This window comes from Muntiacus reevesi, chromosome 19 (assembly GCF_963930625.1).
Source record: "Muntiacus reevesi chromosome 19, mMunRee1.1, whole genome shotgun sequence".
Taxonomy (NCBI): Eukaryota; Metazoa; Chordata; class Mammalia; order Artiodactyla; family Cervidae; genus Muntiacus; species Muntiacus reevesi.
In genome coordinates this window covers 12,484,786-12,502,920 of record NC_089267.1, presented here as the reverse complement: position 1 = coordinate 12,502,920, position 18,135 = coordinate 12,484,786, and the positions used below count along the sequence as shown (strand labels likewise).

Sequence of the window (18,135 nt, the reverse complement as noted above, 5' to 3'; positions counted from 1 at the left end):
GTAACACCAGTCTTTAGAACACCAGCGACCCAGCGGGCCTACAGCCGGCGGGCCCGACAACTCCGCGTCCACCGCCCCTCAGCAAGCCAGGCCTCCGGCACCCGGCAGTCCCCGCCCCACCGGCAGCCAAGAGGCCCGGCCTCAAGATGGCGGCGGAGGCGGAGCCTGCGCGGCCGCCCCGGGGCGGGGCCTGTGACCGACGTGGCCGGAGGCGGGGTCAGACTGGGGGCGGTGCCAGCGGCCCAGCTCAGCCTGGCCGCCTCGGCCCGGGGGCGGGGGGCTTCGGCGGTCCTGCTGGAGCTCTCTTTTCCGCGAGGCAGGTTTGCGCCGTCGCTCCCTGGAGACGTCATGAAGTCCCCGGTTTCGGACTTGGCCCCGAGCGACGGCGAGGAGGGCTCGGACCGCACACCTCTCCTGCAGCGCGCCCCGCAGGCGGAAACCGGTGAGTGGCGGCGCTATCCAGGGGGGCTTCGGGAGGGTGGCGGTCCCAAGGTGGAGGGTGTCCAGAGCTGCTCAAGCCCTCGGGGGCTGAGATCGGGAAGCCCGATGAGGGCCCCCGTCAAGCCTCCGTCTTCTCGGATGCCCAGAAGCCCGCTGCCGGGCCCGGGAGGCGAGCGGCGCCGGGAGGCCGGGGCCGGGCGGAGGCTCCGGCGGGACCTCGGCAGTGCAGCCCCGGGAGTCTCGGCAGGTGCAGCCCCGGGGGCCTCGGCAGGTGCAGCCGGCGGGCTCGGGCGAGGACCTGCTGGGCGCCGCGGGCGCAGGGCGCCGGGCGACCTTCCGTAGTATTGAGCTGGGGACCCTGTGGCAGAACGAACTGGGGAAGAGAACCTTGAAATGAATGGGCAGAGGGCGGAGCGGAGGACCCCGAGGAAAAAAAGCGCCCTGGGGAAACCTGCGATTGAAAGCTGGAGGGCGGGTCGGAGACGCGGACTCTTCCTCCTTGTCACTGCCAGCTTGCCACAGCTGCTGGTCCTCCAGCATGTGATCTGGTAGCTAGCTCCTTGGGCGTGGAGACAAAAAAAAAGGGGGGGGGGGGACTGGGGTTAGTTAACTTTATTGCGTATGCGGAGGGAAATTATTGGATAACTCAGCGAATATCTTGAAATTGTGCAGTAAAAGTTACGGCATACGTTCCCCCCCAGCCCCCGGTATAGTTAGTTGTCTACGATGAAGTCGTAGCAGTCTAATAAGTTAGGAAACCGGTAGGCTATCCATAGATAGGCTCAAGATAGGCTATCCACAGAGCGCTAAGGTAATTTGTCCAAAGCCTTGCAGCAAATAGAAAAGGATGTATAATACTTCACAACGCATCTTCCCTGAATTTGGGGAAATTAAAATATTTTGCTATCATGCTTCTTTAAAAGAAATAAAAACTAAAGAATAAGCCACTTTGCATGCATTCTGTAGTTTCAAAGATGTATGCTTGAGAAACAGAGCTGAATTAGAAATTTAACTTTTCTTGACCAAGAGCAGTATAACCTTTTAAGTTTGTTTTTAACATTACCAGATGGTGGCAGTAGAGGTAGCAATATTATAGCTCCATCTGGCAACTAGGTGTTTATTTTTGTGGACACTCAGGGTAAGCACTGTACCATAGTGGCCTTTTATCTGGAAGTCGGACTTAGTTCCATAAACTGATCTTTTTTCATGACATGAATTAGATTTCTGTAATCCTCTTCTCTGAAATAATCTAGTGCGGAAACACAGAAATAAATGCCGTCATAAAGATATTCCCTAGAAACTACTATATTCTATTGCAATTGGGAAATATATATATATATAATCAAATTTTAGCTCAGATGTCAAACAGAGTAGTTGTCAGGAAATGCAGATTAAAACCGCAATGAGCCATTACACGCTTACTAAAATAGCTAAAGTTAAAATGGCCAAAGATACCAAATACTGGCAAACTTACGTAATAACTAGAACTCATATTTTGCTGGTAAGAGTGTAAAATGGCACAAGTACTTTGGAAAACTGGCAATCTATTAATATTTTAAAGGTAAACATGCATGACCATAGTACCACATAATGTTTATAGCAGCTTTAATTCATAATATCCATAGTTAAAAACTGGAAACAGCCTATCCATCAATCCATCAACAAATGACTGGATAAACAAATTGGGGTATATTCACACATAGTGATAAAAAGTAACTACTGACACACGTGATGTGGCTAAATCCCAGGCACAAAGGAAACCACCATGTTAATGTAGCTTTCGGTCAGTATGAAGTTCTAAACAAACAAAACTAATCTGTAATAACAGGAAGCAGATCATTGGTTGCATGGAAGCTACAGGCAGGAAGGAGTTGCCTGCAGAGACACTAGGGTACTTTTTGGGGTGATGGAAAAATTCTGCATCTTAACTAGGGATCACATATATAAACATCTGTCAAAATTCACCAAATTGTACACTTGAAATGGGAGCATTTTATTGTGTGTAAAATATACCTCAATAAAGTCGATTAAAAAAGAAAATTTTCATTCCTTTTGGGAAATAGAATGAGATGGAAATGAAATTTGAAAACAGTCCCTCCTTGATTCATGGGTTGAATGTTCTTGTGTAGATCTTAGCCCTATTCCTCATGCCTTGAGGTGGCTGTCTTTATTATAACCATTTCCCCTCTTATTTTTACTCTATACATTACCTATCGGAGAGGAAAAGAAGATAAAAATAGCAGCAACACATTGTTATTTTTTGCTACTTAACATGTAAGGGTTTTAGAGAAAAGTTACAAGGTGTTGCATTAGTCAACAATATTTTAAATTAAGCTCTGTGCCTGGTGTGCTATGAGGAAGACAAGAGAGGAGCAGTGGGAAAGACAAAGATGGGTATAACAGCTTTATAAGAGGCCCCAGGGGTTACCTCCTCTTCTCGCTCGGTAGTGCCCCGGTCCTAGCTTCTGTGCATCTAATAGGAGAAGCAAGATGACTATTAGTTATATTTTTATTTAAATTATGTTCTGTATGTTTACTTTGCATATTTCAGACATTGTAGGTGTTTTTAAAAAAAAAAAACTTTCCATCCAAAATTAGCTTTTTAGTGGTGCCTGAAGAAGTAAATCTTTAGCTGACCTTAAAATCTCTCTTTCTGTATGTTTATATATGTTTTGGCCTTCCCTGGTAGCTCAGTGGGTAAAGAATCTGCCTGCAATGCAGGAGACCCTGCTTTGATTCCTGGGTTGGGAAGATCCCTTAGAGAAAGGATAGGCTACCCACGCCAGTATTCTTGGTCTTCTTTGGTAGCTCAGCTGGTAAAGACTCTACCTGCAATGCAGGAGACCCTGGTTCGATTCCTGGGTCGGGAAGATCCCCTGGAAAAGGGATAGGCTACCCACTCCAGTATTCTTGGGCTTCCCTGGTGGCTCAGATGGTGAAGAATCCACCAACAATGCAGGAGACCTGGGTTTGATCCCTGGGTTGAGAAGATTCCCTGGAGGAGGGCATGGCAACCCACTCCGGTATTCTTGCCTGGAGAATCCCATGGACAGAGGAGCCGGGTGAGCTACGGTCCATGGGGTCACAAAGAGTCCAACATGACCGAGTATAGTATGTATGTTTTACTTATCATTTATGTTTATTTTGGAACAAGCCTATATGAAATTAGCAGTATCTTCTCTCCACCTATGTGTATAGTTTTGTTTATCAGAAGAGATAACAAAAGCTGATAAAATGTTAGTTATGATGTTATACAGCAGTTAAAACACCTTAGAGGCTAAACTACCATCTGGTGGGCATCATTTTATATATAAACAACCAAGAGCCAAAGAGATCAAGTTCCCAAAGATTGCTGTGGCTGTGTTAAAGTCTAACCAGAGTTCTAGATTTTAGTCCCATCCTCCTTCCTTGTCACAACACTGCCACATTTGTATAACATTTGAGAAATTCCTATTTGCAAAATGCTTAATCATTTTTGGTGACTTCACAAATTTGAAAGTTCAGCACTCACTCCATCATAGATAAGAGGACATGGTTTTGTTTTATAGGTAGTGCTTTTTTATTAAGAGAGCTAAAGTTAAGGTATATTTCTATAGTTTTAAAGAACCTCTCAGGTTGACAGAATATGACAGAATTCTCGGTAACCTGACTGGTTTGCCTTTCAAGCATTTTGTTTTTACATAGCCAGCTAGATTTCAGAGATGAACACCAAAGTGCTGGGAGACATTGTGTTACTGCAGATGTCACTGTTTCATTCTTTTCTCTGGCTGAGTGATATTGCATTGTATATGTGTATCACATCTTCTTTATCCATTCCTCTGTTGATGAATATTTAGGTTGCTTGAATGTCCTGGACACTGTATAGAGTGTTGCAATGAACACTGAGGGTGCATGTATCTTTTTGAATTATGATTTTCCCCAGATAATATGCCCAGGAGTAGGAATGTTGGATCATATGGTAGCTCTATTTTTAGTTTTTTAAGGAATCTCTATACTGTTCTCCATAGTGACTGTATCAATTTTCATTCCCACTAACAGTGTAAGAGGGTTCCATTTTCTCCACACCCTCTCCAGCATTTATTGTTTACAGACTTTTGGATGACGGCCATTCTGACTGGTATGAGGTTTGTAGTTTTGATTTGCATTTCGCTAATAATTAGTGATGTTAAACATCTTCTCATGTGCTTTTTAGTCATCTGTATGTCTCCTTCAGAGAAATGTCTGTTTAGGTCTTCTGCCCATTTTTTATTTGTCTTTTGTTTTTCTGAGCTGTATTAGCTGTTTGTGTATTTTAAAGATTAATCCCTTGTTGGTTGCTTCATTTCCAGATCTTTTCTCCCATTTTGAGGGTTGTCTTTTCATTTTGGTTATGATTTCCTTTGTCATGCAAAAGCATTTAAGTTTAATTAGGTTCCCATTTGTTTATTTTTGGTTTTTATTTCCATTTACTCTAGGAAGTGTATCAAAAAAGATCTTGCTGAAATTTATGTCAAAGAATGTTCTGCCCATGTTTTCCTCTAAGAGTTGTATAGTGTCCAGTCTTACATTTAAGCCTTCAGTCCATTTTGAATTTATTTTTGTGTGTGGTGTTCAGGAGTGTAATAATTTCATTCTTCTGCATGTAGTTGTCCAGTTTTCCCAGCACCACTTTGAAGAGACTGTCTTTTTCCACTGTGGATTCTTGCTTCCTTTGTCACAGAGTAGATGAACATAGGTGCCTGGGTTTATCTCTACTTTCTATCCTGTTCCATTGGTCCATATTTCTGTTTTTCTGCCAGTCCCATACTGTCTTGAATACTGTAGCTTTGTACTCTAAAGTCAGGGAGTTAAATCTGTGGCTGATTCATGTCAATGTATGACAAAAACCACTACAATATTGTAAATTAGCCTCCAACTAATAAAAATAAATGAAAAAAAAAAAGTCAGGGAGCCTGATTCCTCTAATCTAGAGATTGTCACACTGAGTGAAGTAAGTCAGGTAGAGAAAGACAAATATCGTATTATATCGCTTATATGTGGAATCTGAAAAAGGGGGATACAAAGGAACCTTATATACAAAACATAAATAGAGATATAGATGAGGAAAACAAACGGTTACCAAGAGGTAAGGAGGGAGGGATAAATTGGATGATTGAAATTGACATATGGACACTGCTGTATATAAAATAAGTAACTATGAGGACCTACTGTGCGGCACAAGGAACTCTACTCAGTACTCTGTAATGACCTATATGGGGCAAGAATCTAAAAAACAGTGGATGTGTGTATATGTATAACAGATTCACTTTGCTATACCCTTGAAAGTAACACAACTTGTAAATCAGATCAACTATTAATATACCCACCAAAATGTTTTTAAGTGATGGGGAGAAGAAAGACTCAGTGCTGATAAACCATAGGAATGTATAAATTTTTCTGCTTAATTTAGATAGGAGGGAGGCAGGGAATTAGGCACACACATAAAAATTCCATTCCTCACACTTCCCACCAGTTGAAGGTTTATTTTTGTATGAATGAAATGTGTCTTGTATTTGATTAAATAGACTTTCAGAACACTGTTTGCACCGAAAATATGTTCATTCATGTTAGGAAAAGTCAGTTTTAGATCTCCTTAGACATTTCTTTGTGTTTAAAAGCAGAACATGGATCTGGAGGCAGGGTGCCTAATTGCCAATCCTAGTTTCATTACCTAACCTAATCTCTCTGTGCCTGTAAATCAGAGAAAATAATATACCTAACTCATAGGGCTATTGTGAGGATTAAATAAGCTAATAGAAAGTGCTTGGAATAGAGTTTGGCATATAGTAATTGTTAATTACTATTATTATCATCAGTTAAAATTGGATTTTGCATTCCTCAGAGCAGCTGGCACCAAAAAATAAAAAGCCCCATTCTTCATGTCACACTCTATTGGAACTTTATTTTCTAGCTTATAATGGCACATCCTCTGCTTTATTTCATTTTTTTGTTGTTTTGTTTCGTTTTTTGCCTCTACTATTCTTTTGGGGCAAGAGGCAGATGGTTACATTGAAGGTTCAGTTATACAAGCTTTGTATAGTACACACAAATATAACTTGTGTGTAATTACCGTCTTAAATATAAGGTATGGAGTGCTCATAGACAGCAACCATATTGCAGGATGAAGGGCATGGCCTTGGGTCATGTTGTGATAATCAGTGTTAATATATTAAAGTAACTGAGTCCATTCTAGCGGTTTTTTATTTTTCTCTTTCCGAGTATAGATTTAAACAAGGCCTACATTTAATGTTGTGTGTTGGTCGCTCAGTGGTGTCCGACTCTTTGTGACCCAGTGGGCTGCAGCCTGCCAGGCTCCTCTGTCCATGAAATTCTCCAGGCAAATACATGTAATATTGTTGCATATATTTTAAAAATTAATATATTCAATGCCTAACAGGAAAAAAATTAACTGAGTCCATTTTAATGGAATTTGTTTTCATGTAAATGGATATTAATTTGGGAACTAGGAATAAATAAAGACTTATCAGGAGTGGGTTACCCATAAGACAGGCTGTGTGTGTGTGTGTGTCTGTGTGTTAGTTGCTCAGTCATGTCCAACTCTCTGCAACCCCATCGACTGTATGTAGCTCGCCAGGCTCCTCTGTCCATAGAATTCTCCAGGCAAGAGTACTGCAGTGGGTTGCCATTTCCTTTTCCAGGGGATCTTCCTGACCCAGGGATTGAACCTGGGTCTCCTGCATCACAGGCAGATTTTTTACCATCTGAGCCACCAGGGAAGCCCAAGACAGGCTAAGATTAGTTAAATATTTACCCTTTTTAAAAGCAAAATTTACTTTAACCATTTAGATAGGAACTCTTTTTTTAATGCAGTTCCTGGCCACAGGGCTCACTCATCCAAGCCCCCCCCCCCCATCTAGAGAAAGTCATCATCTATGCGTAGGTCCGTGCCCTTGCCCATGAATTTTCCACCTAGTCTCAGCCCCTCACCACCACTCGGTACATCCTGCTCCTCAGCCAGGCCCGCTTGTCCCCAGGGTCAGACCCTCCCACTGTGAATGGAGGCCGGGCATCCTCAGGTGTTCACCAGCCTGCACTCCCCTCAGGCACCTCCTACTCCAGCGGAAGCCCAGCCTTCTGGGCTCTCCACTCCCACTCCTCACTGCTGTCTGTTATCTACAGCAACTGGTGGGCTCACTTCCTTCATACTCCGCACTGTCGCTCCCAGTCACCCCTCAACTCTCAGGGCCATTCAGCTAGACCACTCTCCCTCTCATGGTCTCCCCCTCTCCCATTGCCCAGCCCTTTGCTTCATTGATCACAGGCTTTACCCACCCGACACACTTCCATCTCCCCCGCTCTAATTCCCCACTGTTATCTCGAGTGACTTCTCACACACATCCCCTCAAGTTCCCAGACTCAGACGTGTCTGATGACTTCCTTCCCTCTTCCAGTCACCCCTTGGACTTTGTCAGCTCCCGTAACTGCCTTAACCTCAACTAGAATTCCTCCCTTCCTGCCTGTGCTGGAAGTGCCTGCTCCACTTTGACCTCTCTCTCATTCCATCTGAACTTTGCACCCACTGATGCCTCATTTATTTTTATGGAAGATTTCACATGGATCCAGAAGTAGGAGAAGGTGTGTCTGTTTTATCTATTGTCAAGAGAACTTCATAGGTAGAACTGTGAACTTCCATCAAGAAACCCCTCTTGGGACTTCCCTTGTGGACCAGTCGTTAAGACTCTGCTTGCCAAGGCAGGGGACATGGGTTAGATTCCTGCTCCAGGAAGATTCCACATGCCTCGGGGCAGCTAAGCCAGTGCACCACAATGAAGGGTAGCCCCCACTCCCCACAGCTAGAGAAAGCCTACATGTAGCAGTAAAAGACCCAGCACAGCCAAAAATAAATCAATCAATAATTTTTTTAAAGATACACCTCTCGACTTTTTCATGCTCGCTTAGTCGTGCCCAACTCTCTGCAACCCCGTGGACTGTAGCCTGCCAGGCTCCTCTGTCCATGGAATTTTCCAGGCAAGAATACTGGAGTGGGTCACCATTTCCTCCTCCAGGGGATCGTCCCAACCCAGGGATCAAACCTGCATCTCCTGCGTCTCCTGAATTGGCAGGTAAGTTCTTTACCAGCTGAGCCACTGGGGAAGTCACACTCTCAACTGTTAAGCCCCCTAAATATTTGTATGCCAACTCTTGCAGACACTGCTCTCAGCATTGAAGGTAGACAGCAGTGAACAACACAGCCAAAAAGCTCCTGCCTTCACTGAGCATTCAGTTCAGTTCAGTCGCTCAGTCGTGTCCGACTCTTTGCGACCCCATGAGCTGCTGTACGCCAGGCCTCCCTGTCCAATATCGACTGCCAGAGCCCACCCAAAGTCATGTCCATTGAGTCGGTGATGCCATCCAACCATCTCATCCTCTGTCGACCCCTTCTTCTCCTGCCCTCAATCTTTCCCAGCATCAGGGTCTTTTCAAATGAGTCAGCACTTCGCATCAGGTGGTCAAAGTATTGGAGTTTCAGCTTCAGCATCAGACCTTCCAATGAACACTCAGGACTGATCTCCTTTAGGATGGACTGGTTGGATCTCCTTGCAGTCCAAGGGACTCTCAAGAGTCTTCTCCAACACCACAGTTCAAAAGCATCAATTCTTCTGCGCTCAGCTTTCTTTATAGTCCAGCTCTCACCCTGAGCATTAGCCCTCTCCATTTTGCTTGCTTCTGGAGTCAGAATCACACTCCAGCACTTTATTTTCTTGCTTGTACTCTAAACTCCTTTGACCTCTTGCTTTGTCACCGCATCCGTCTCAGTACGAACTATCTGCCTACCTGGTGCTTGCCTCTGAGTACAGGCAAGGTGTGCCTCAAGGTCAAACACAAGGGCAGATTGCTCGCCCCAGTTTTGGGTGGATGTTCACTCACTCAGCAATTCTGTATGTTTCACCGGGAACGTCACACCCCCACTCTCTTCAATAGCTTCTTTTTTCATCTCTTAATTTCTCAGAAATGAGAAATAACCTTGATCCCTAACATACATGCATGCCCAGTGGCTTCAGTCATGTCCAACTCTTTGCCACCCTGTGAACTGTAGCTCGCCAGACTCACCTGTCCATGGGATTCTCTAGGCAAGATTACTGGAGTGGGTTGCCATTCCCTCCTCCAGGGAATGTTCCTGACCCAGGGATTGAACCCACACCTCCTGTGTCTCCTGCACTGCAGGCTGATTCTTTACCCACTGAGCCACCTGGGAAGCCCTGATTACCTCCATTCCTAATATCCAGAGAAAGCATAAGAACAACAGTTCACAGTAATTGAAGCATATTATGTGTGTTCTAAATATTTTATATGTACCACCCCAGTTAATCCTTATAACCATAATCAAAAATACTTAGACTGATAACTGAGCGCATTGAGCTCAATCATTACTGCCTGTTGTTTTTGTTATTAAATTAAGAAACCAGTGTTCCACGCAGTTACTGCAGCATCATAGTCCAGCCCCATCAGGTCAGCTGCTGTTTCCTGCTCCTCTTTTTTAAATTAATTTGTTTTTAATTTTTATTTTTTTTAATTGGAGGATGATTGTTTTACAATGTTGTATTGGTTTCTGCCATTACGACAACTCGAGTCAGTCATGTATGTTTATATACCCCCTCCCTCTTGAGCCTCGCTCCGCCTTCCCACCCCACCTGTCTAGGTCATTACAGAATGCCATGCTGGGCCTCCTCTGTGTGTGGCAGTTTCCCACCAGCCATCTCTTCTCCACGTGGCAGTGTATATGTGTCATTGCTACTTTCTCAAGTCGTCCTGTTTATCCGGCCCTGTCCTTCTCCTGTTGTGTCCACGAGTTCGTTCTCTACGTCAGTATCTACATTTCTTCCCTGTTAACAGGACCATCAGTACTATTTTCCTAGATTCCGTATATATGAGTTAAAACATGATATATTTTTTTTCCTCTTTCTGACTTTGTTGTTGCTGTTCAGTCGCTGAGTCGTGCGTGACTCCATGTGTGACCACATGGACTATAGCACACTATCCTTCACTATCTCCCGGAGTTTGTTCAAATTCATGTCTGCTGAATCAGTGATGCTACCTAACCCTTCCTAACCTTTGCTATCTAACCCTTGCTATCTAACTGATGCTTCAGCCCTTCCAATGAATATTCAGGGTTGATTTCCTTTAGGATTGACTGGTCTGATATCCGTGCAGTCCATGGAACTCTCAACAATCTAGCGAGGTGGTATAGGGTGGGAGGTGGAAGGGAGGTTCAAGAGGAAGGGGACATAGGGGTACCTATGGTAGATTCACGTTGATACATAGCAGAAACCAATGCAGTATTGTAAAGCAATTATCCTCCAATTAAAAATAAGTAAGTTTTTTTTTTTTTTTAAATAAGAGTCTTGTCCAGCACCACAATTCAGAAGAATCAGTTCTTTCTCTGGCACTCAGCCTTTTTTATGGTCCACCTCTCCTATCTGTACATGAATACTGGAAAAAAACCATAGCTTTGACTGTATGGACCTTTGTTGGCAAAGTGATGTCCCTGGTTTCTAATATGCTGTCTAGGATTGTCATAGCTTTCCTTCCAAGGAGCAAGCGTCTTTTAATTCCATGGCTGCAGTCACCATCTGCGGTGATTTTGGAGCCCAAGACTTACTTACTTCACTCTGTATAACGGGTTCTAGGTTCAGCCACCTCACTACAACTGACTCAAATTCATTCCCTTTTATGACTACTATTCCGTTGTATATATGGGCTGCATCTTCTTTATTCATTCATCCATCAATGGACATCTAACTGTGATCAGAAATCTTTCAACAAACAAAAGCCCAGGGCCAGATGGCTTCCTGCCCCTTTCATGCTCACTCCTCTTGTTTCCACACTGTGCTTGCTCTGCCTATGTTTGCATCACTCTCCCTCCAGTAGCCTGCCTGTGGCTTCTTGCTTATGGATGACGATCCAGTGCTGTGTTCTTTCTCCCTGAGTTCTTCCTTGACCATCCCCAATCCCACACACAGCATGCTCACGTCCCTCTTTAGTCCCGTGTTACACACGTGTGTGTATTGTAGCCCTGCATCTCATCGGTATGACTTTCTCCAGGGTAAATGGGAAAGGAATTCTCTGTTACTGCCTGCCCTTCAGTAACTTCACCTAATCTACACACAACCCAGTGAGGTGGATGGCGGTCACCTCATTTGACAGCAGAGAAGCCTGATAATGGAAACTCTTAGCGGCCGTCCCCCAAGACGCACTGCCAGTGAAAATCAGAGATGAGTTTCTACCAGCAGATCTGCTTTGATCTAAATCAGCCTGTGTTCTTTCAGCTACACCTACTTCACATTCCTAAGTTGAAACCATGTTTTAGAAGCTGCTGTTTGTTTTGATGGGTGCTCCGCTCGTTACGCAAGCATGGTTTTACTTGGAATTTGATTTCTGTAAGGTGGGTGCCCAAAGAATGCACTCATTGTCACGCAAGTGCACTTTTCTTGGACCAGGTTCAAACACTGGCCACACTCACAGGTACATTTTGCTCTGTCATCATACGTTCCTTTATTCTTTTCATACTTTCTTGAAATAAAATCTTTCCAACTGATTTGTAATCAACAACCATTTTTTTTAAAACTAGGAACCATTTATTTGTAATATTTCTTAAAACCTCATAGTCATATACTTTGTGACTTCTGTGTTGGCGTTTTCTTTTCTGATTATTGAATGTGCCTCCTGAAGTTAAAATTGCCTGATCTGTAACTACTAGGTCAGATTTTCAAGTAATTGCACTGGTAATTTGAAATCGTTATACTCATTTTTTTCTCTACTTCCCAAGTTTCTGGCACCAAGGATGGGGGAAGGGATAGTTAGGGAGTTTGGGATGGATGTGTACACACTGCTGTATTTAAAATGGATAACCAACAAGGACCTAATATATAGCACAGGGAACTCTGCTCAATGTTCTGTGGCAGCTTGGATGGCAGGGAAGTTTGGGGGAGAATGGATACATGTATATGTGTGGCTGAATCCCTTTGCCACCCACCTGAAACTTAAACAACATTGTTAATCAGGCTATACCCCAATACAAAATAAAAGGCTTAATTAAAAAAAAAAAATACCTTGTAGTTTGCAAACTGTCCTTAACTAAACAGCTGCCAATTTGCTTGGGGTGGAGAGCAAGAGTAATTAGATTCAGGTGACAGAGGCAGTGTGAATGAAACTTTAGAAAAACAGTTTCCACAGGTCTGGATTGAACTGTGGCAGGTGGTGCCACAGTTCAAACACCAGCTCTACTCTCGAGAAACGAATCAAGAATGCCAAACGAAAAATTCTCTGGTAAAATATGCCAATCTTTCATAAAGCTAAAATTGATAGCAGTTGTTAAGTGTATGAGTGCTTACAGAGAAGTGAGTTGGATTATGGTATATTAATATACACTCAGTGCAGTTGTGCTGTGTTCATTAAAGCTTCAGTCTGAATCTGTACCAAGACCATTGTACTCTGAAAAATATATCCTTGTGCAAAGCCAGGTCAATGAAAATACCAGGATTCCTGAGTAGGGAACAACAGGCATATGTGTGTATTGTATTTGTATATGTGCATACCATGCTAATAATATCACTGCCAAATAAAAGTACACCTGTATCCATATGTATGTATTTAACTTGTCGTTAGCGATTGAAATAGATTTTCATATCTTTAAAAACAGTGTTGGCCGAACTTACAGTGTAAAACCCTGAATTTGCCACTTTGTCATTGTCACTTGGGGTCAGTCACCCTTGAGTCAGCTTGCTGAATTCTTATCTCCCTTCCAGTTCTTCCACTCAGTAAAAGAAGAAAAGCAGAGACAGTAGGTGCATACACCTATAATTAGAGGGAAAAAAATAGGTCAAACTCCTCCTGTCATATGATCTTCCTTTAACAGGCTTCTCCCACCCACTCTGCCTCTCCTTCTGTGTGTGTGTTGGGGGGGACATTCTCTTACTGCGCTTTTTACCGTGGGCCCTTTAAGCAAGACCAACCGAGCAACTGTCACGGGGGCTGCAACTGTCATAGATTCTGCAAGTTTGCTTCTGGATTCTTAGATACATATAGTTCAGGAAAGGCTTAAGCATTAATCATGGCTTCTGATTCAAACCCAGCCTCTGAGGATGGTTTTCAAGGTAAGAAATTGATTGTGGTGTGTGGCGGGTGGAGAGGTGGAAAGGGGGTTCATGCCCTGTCCTTAGCAGAAAGTTTTTTATGCTGAGATGTGTTTATGGTGAGAGATGACTCCTAACCCCTAGTTAGTATTATACACGGTATGCTGAATAAGGACTTACTGGCCATGTTTGAGATAGTTTTTCAGCAATAGCAATGCCATTAAACCCCTTTACCTGTGTTTCTCTTATCTTGTCAGCTGACAGGGATTGGGGGTTCAGTTTTGACTCCAGAATGCAGATTTTTCTGAGCAAAGTTAATAAAACTGGTGCCTCCATGTTTTAAGAAACCATCTGAGAGTTCAGGCTCTCATATGTTAAATGTTTATCAAAGCTACAGATACCAGAACAAATTCTCCTTGATACATGCTTTTAGGTATATTTCATCTGAGAATATTCTCAGAAAAATATTCATAATTTACTAACTTGGGTACATCTAAGAAGTGACCTTTTTAATGATTTAGACAATATGATCTAAGTTATTCTTTTCATGGAAGTTTTACCCCAAGTCTTTATTTCAGCTCCAGTGTGCTGCTCGGCTCGTTACAACCTAGCATTTTTATCCTTTTTTGGTTTCTTCGTTCTCTATTCATTACGGGTGAATCTGAGTGTTGCACTAGTGGACATGGTGGATTCAAACACAACTGCCAAAGATAACAGAACGTCCTATGAGTGTGCAGAGCATTCTGCTCCCATAAAAGTTCTTCACAACCAAACGGTGAGTGCTGTTTTTTCAAGCAGACGATCTTAATCGTAAAATGCTTCCAGGTAAACATATTGAAAAACATTGAATTTGTTTGTCCTACAGAAACACAAACTCTTTTTTCATGTAAACCTGAATCATTTTCTTTCGTGTTTTCCCAGTCACTTGTTAGCTGCTGCTGCTGCTGCACCCTGATCTGTTTGAAAAGTGACTTTTCAGTTTCCTCCATAAACATGCCATCCTTGAAGAGAATTTGGAAAAACCTGTCTGGCATACTGGGAAACTAGATTGGTTTATATGTTGCTAAATAGTTTTTATAGGAACAATATTTAACAGCTGTACTCTTTAAAAGGTTCCTGTTGCAGGAGAACTTTTTAAATTTTATTTATTTTTTTTAATTTAATTTAATTTAATTTATTTATTTATTTATTTTAAATTTCATTTATTTTTGGCTACGCTGGGTCTTTGTTGCTGCGTGGGTTTTTCTCTGCTTGCAGCAAGCGGTTCTCCTCTCTAGTTGCGGTGCGCAGGCTTCTCATTGTGGTGGCTTCTCTTGTTGTGGAGCAAGGGCTGTAGGATGTGTGGGCTTCAGTAGTTGTGGCACATGGGCTCAGTAGTTGCAGTTCCCCAGACTCTAGAGTACAGGCTCAATAGTTGTGGTGCTTGGGCTTAGTTGTTCCACGTTATGGGGGATCTTCACAGGCCAGGGATTGAGCCTGTGTCTCCTGCATTGTCTGGCTGATTCTTTACCACTGCTCCACCAGGGAAGCCCTCTGTTGCAGGAGAAGTTAAAGAATCTCAACTACAAGGATGAAAAATAAGAATTCATCAATTTCTTTTCAAAAATCTATAGCCTGTCTCACCTAAGCCAGTTACATCATTTTGCCCCCCTCGTATTCTAGTGGAATTGATGAGTGTTCATCATTTGTTCAGAATTGAGTTTTACACATATTAAACGTTTTATTTTGATGGAGACAATACAGGGGGGAAAGGCTGGTGTCCTTTTACAAGCATATTTTTATCCATCTCCATGCTCATCAGGGAGCCAGCTCCCACGTTACGTGAGTCTTCTCTGCCACTTACAGATGAGAAGACTTCCCTCTTCTCAAACAGGGAAGAGGGTTTCTGTCCCCAAACAAGCACACATACAAAAATAATGACATCAAAAATCTTTACGTTGGACTTTGATGATGCTATTGAATTCATGTTAAGGGTACATATCACCCACTTTCCCTACCTCAACCTGTAACTGCTAGATACTTCATGAAGGCCTGGAATTTTACAGAGAAGCTACAGAATGGTACTGTAAACAAAAAGAACTATGGGTTTGCTTTGTATTTTTCCTTTCCACAAGTCCTTCTGATAATTCAACTACTTGAAAAGTTTTTAGTCACTAATCGTGTCCAGCTCTTTGCAATCCCATGGACTCTAGCCCACCAGGTTCCTCTGTCCATGGAATTCTCCAGGCCAGAATGCTGAGGTGGGTAGCCATTCCCTTCTCCAGGGTATCTTCCTGACCAAGATAACCAAGGTCTCCTGCATTGCAGGCAGATTCTTTAGCATCTGAGCCACGTATCTGCCCTGCTGCCCTGCTGCTTCAGTTGTGTCCGAGTCTTAGCGACCTCATGGACTGCAGCCTATCAGGCTCCTCTGTCCATGGGATTTTCCAGGCAAGAGTACTGGAATGGGGTGCTATTGCCTTCTCCGCTCTCTGCCCTGTATGCACAATAAGAAGAAATCCTGAATGGTTCTTAATACATGGGTTAGGTTACATGGCTACATGTTCTAAAGATTCAGATACCAAGTTGTCAAATCTTCATATTCAGACTTCCCTGGTGGTACAGTGGATAGGAATCTGCCTGCCAATGCAGGGAACACAGGTTCGATCCTTTGTCCTGGAAGATTCTACATGCCATGGAGCAAATAAGCCCGTGGGCCACAACTCCTGAGCCTGTGCTCTGCAATAACAGAAGTCACTGCAATGAGAAGCCCATTCACCACAGCTAGAGGGTAGCCCCTACTCCATGCAACTAGAGAAAGCCCATGCACAGCAACAAAGATCCAGCACAACCAAAAATATAAATAAATAAAATTTTAAAATCTTCATATTCACCTTACTGTGTGCTGCTACTAGTTAAAAGACATTTCCAACTCACATGAAGCTTCTGGCTTGGCTTAAATTCTTCTTCTGTTGTACTGCTCTATATCCTTTTTTAAGTGCTTGCTCTGAAATAGAGAGACATTATATTTTTGCATATTAGTAGCTAACATTAAGTGATTACTTAGTATGTGTCAGGCCTTATTTTAGGTGCCTTTTCCATTTAATCTTCCCAGGTTACAAACCAGTAAGTAACAGAGCTGGCCTTGAACCCAGTCCTAGCTCTAAAGCCTGGCTTAGCCTCTGAAGTATCCTGATCAGTAACTTTTTGGATCAACCCTCTGCCTTTTTGGAGCCTTCTTTGTCGCAAAACATCTACAATTCATCCTGTAGTCTAGTTTTATAAAATAGCAAGCATTCCTGCACATTATGACTTTCGATGATTTTCCATTCGCTCCTAGAACCTGCATGTCTGTATCACATTGACTCACCCACCCAAGAGGAAGTCCGCATGTTCTTCAGCCTCCATCAGTGGTTCTGGGGTGTTTCCTGGTAGTCCAGTGGTTAGCACTTGGTGCTTTCACTGGTATGGCCTGGGCTCAGTCCCTGGTCAGGGAACTAAGATCTCACTGGCCTCACAGCCAAGAAGCAAACGAACAGGAAGAAAAAGAACAGTGGTTCAAAATTGCATTTATCCGTACTCACATGCCAGTAAGAGAAAGGAGCCATTTTATCAAGATGTTAAAAGGCTGGGTTTTTTTTTTTTTTTTAATTGTTTATTTGGTGGAAATTTTCTTTACAATGTTCTGTTGGTTTCTGCTGTACAGCAATGGAAATCAGTCATAACTATATACATATCCATAGCCTCCCTCAGCTCCCCCATCCCACCCCTCTAGGTCATCACAGAATGCCAGGGTGGGCTCCCTGTGTTCGGTAGCAACTTCCCACTAACTGTTTATTTTATATGAGTGTGTATATATGTCAATGCTACCTCCTCCATTCGTTCCCACCCGCACTTTCCCCTGCTGTGTCCAGAAATCCATCCTCTACTAGTTTCATCAGTACCATTTTTCTAGATTCCATATATATATGTTAATACACGATACTTGTTTTTCTCTTTCTGACTTACTTCACTGTCTATAACAGGCTCTAGGTAGAAACCTCAGGCACTGTTAGTGGGAATGTAAACTGATGCAGCCATTATGGAGAAGAGTGTGGAGTATTCCTTAAAAAAAAAAAAGAGGACTAAAACTACCATATGACCCAGCAATCCCACTACTGGGCATATGCCCTGAGAAAACCACAATTCTAATAGACATATGCACCCGAGTGTCCATTGTAGCACTATTTACAACAGCCAGACGTGGAGGAAACATCCATGTCCATTGACAGATGCATGGATAAATCTGTGGTACATAAACACTATGGAATGTTACTTAGCCTTAAAAGACTTTTTTTCTCCCCCTATTCTTTATAGGGTAAAAAGTACCAGTGGGATGCAGAAACTCAAGGATGGATTCTCGGGTCTTTTTTCTATGGCTACATCATCACACAAATTCCTGGAGGATATGTTGCCAGCAAAAGTGGGGGGAAGCTGCTGCTAGGATTTGGGATCTTTGGCACTGCTGTCTTCACCCTCTTCACTCCCCTCGCTGCAGATTTCGGAGTCGGAGCCCTCGTTGCCCTCAGAGCACTAGAAGGGCTAGGAGAGGTACTCTTTTTTC

General features: G+C 43.1%; 1 protein-coding gene across 5 annotated transcripts in view; it reads left to right on the top strand.

The window, feature by feature from the left end:
- The first annotated feature begins 228 nt into the window (after window positions 1-228).
- Window positions 229-18,135, top strand: part of SLC17A5 (solute carrier family 17 member 5) — a 73,405-nt gene continuing 55,498 nt past the window's right edge. For 3 of the 5 annotated variants that reach the window (XM_065911655.1, XM_065911656.1, XM_065911653.1), the window contains exons 1-3: window positions 229-442; window positions 14,132-14,328; window positions 17,889-18,122. In XM_065911655.1, the coding sequence (XP_065767727.1) occupies window positions 349-442; window positions 14,132-14,328; window positions 17,889-18,122 (525 nt within the window). In that variant the 5' untranslated portion in view covers window positions 229-348. Of the gene's footprint in view, window positions 443-8,414; window positions 8,544-14,131; window positions 14,329-17,888; window positions 18,123-18,135 lie in introns of all 5 variants that reach the window. The other 2 variants (XM_065911654.1, XM_065911652.1) reach the window with 1 other exon arrangement.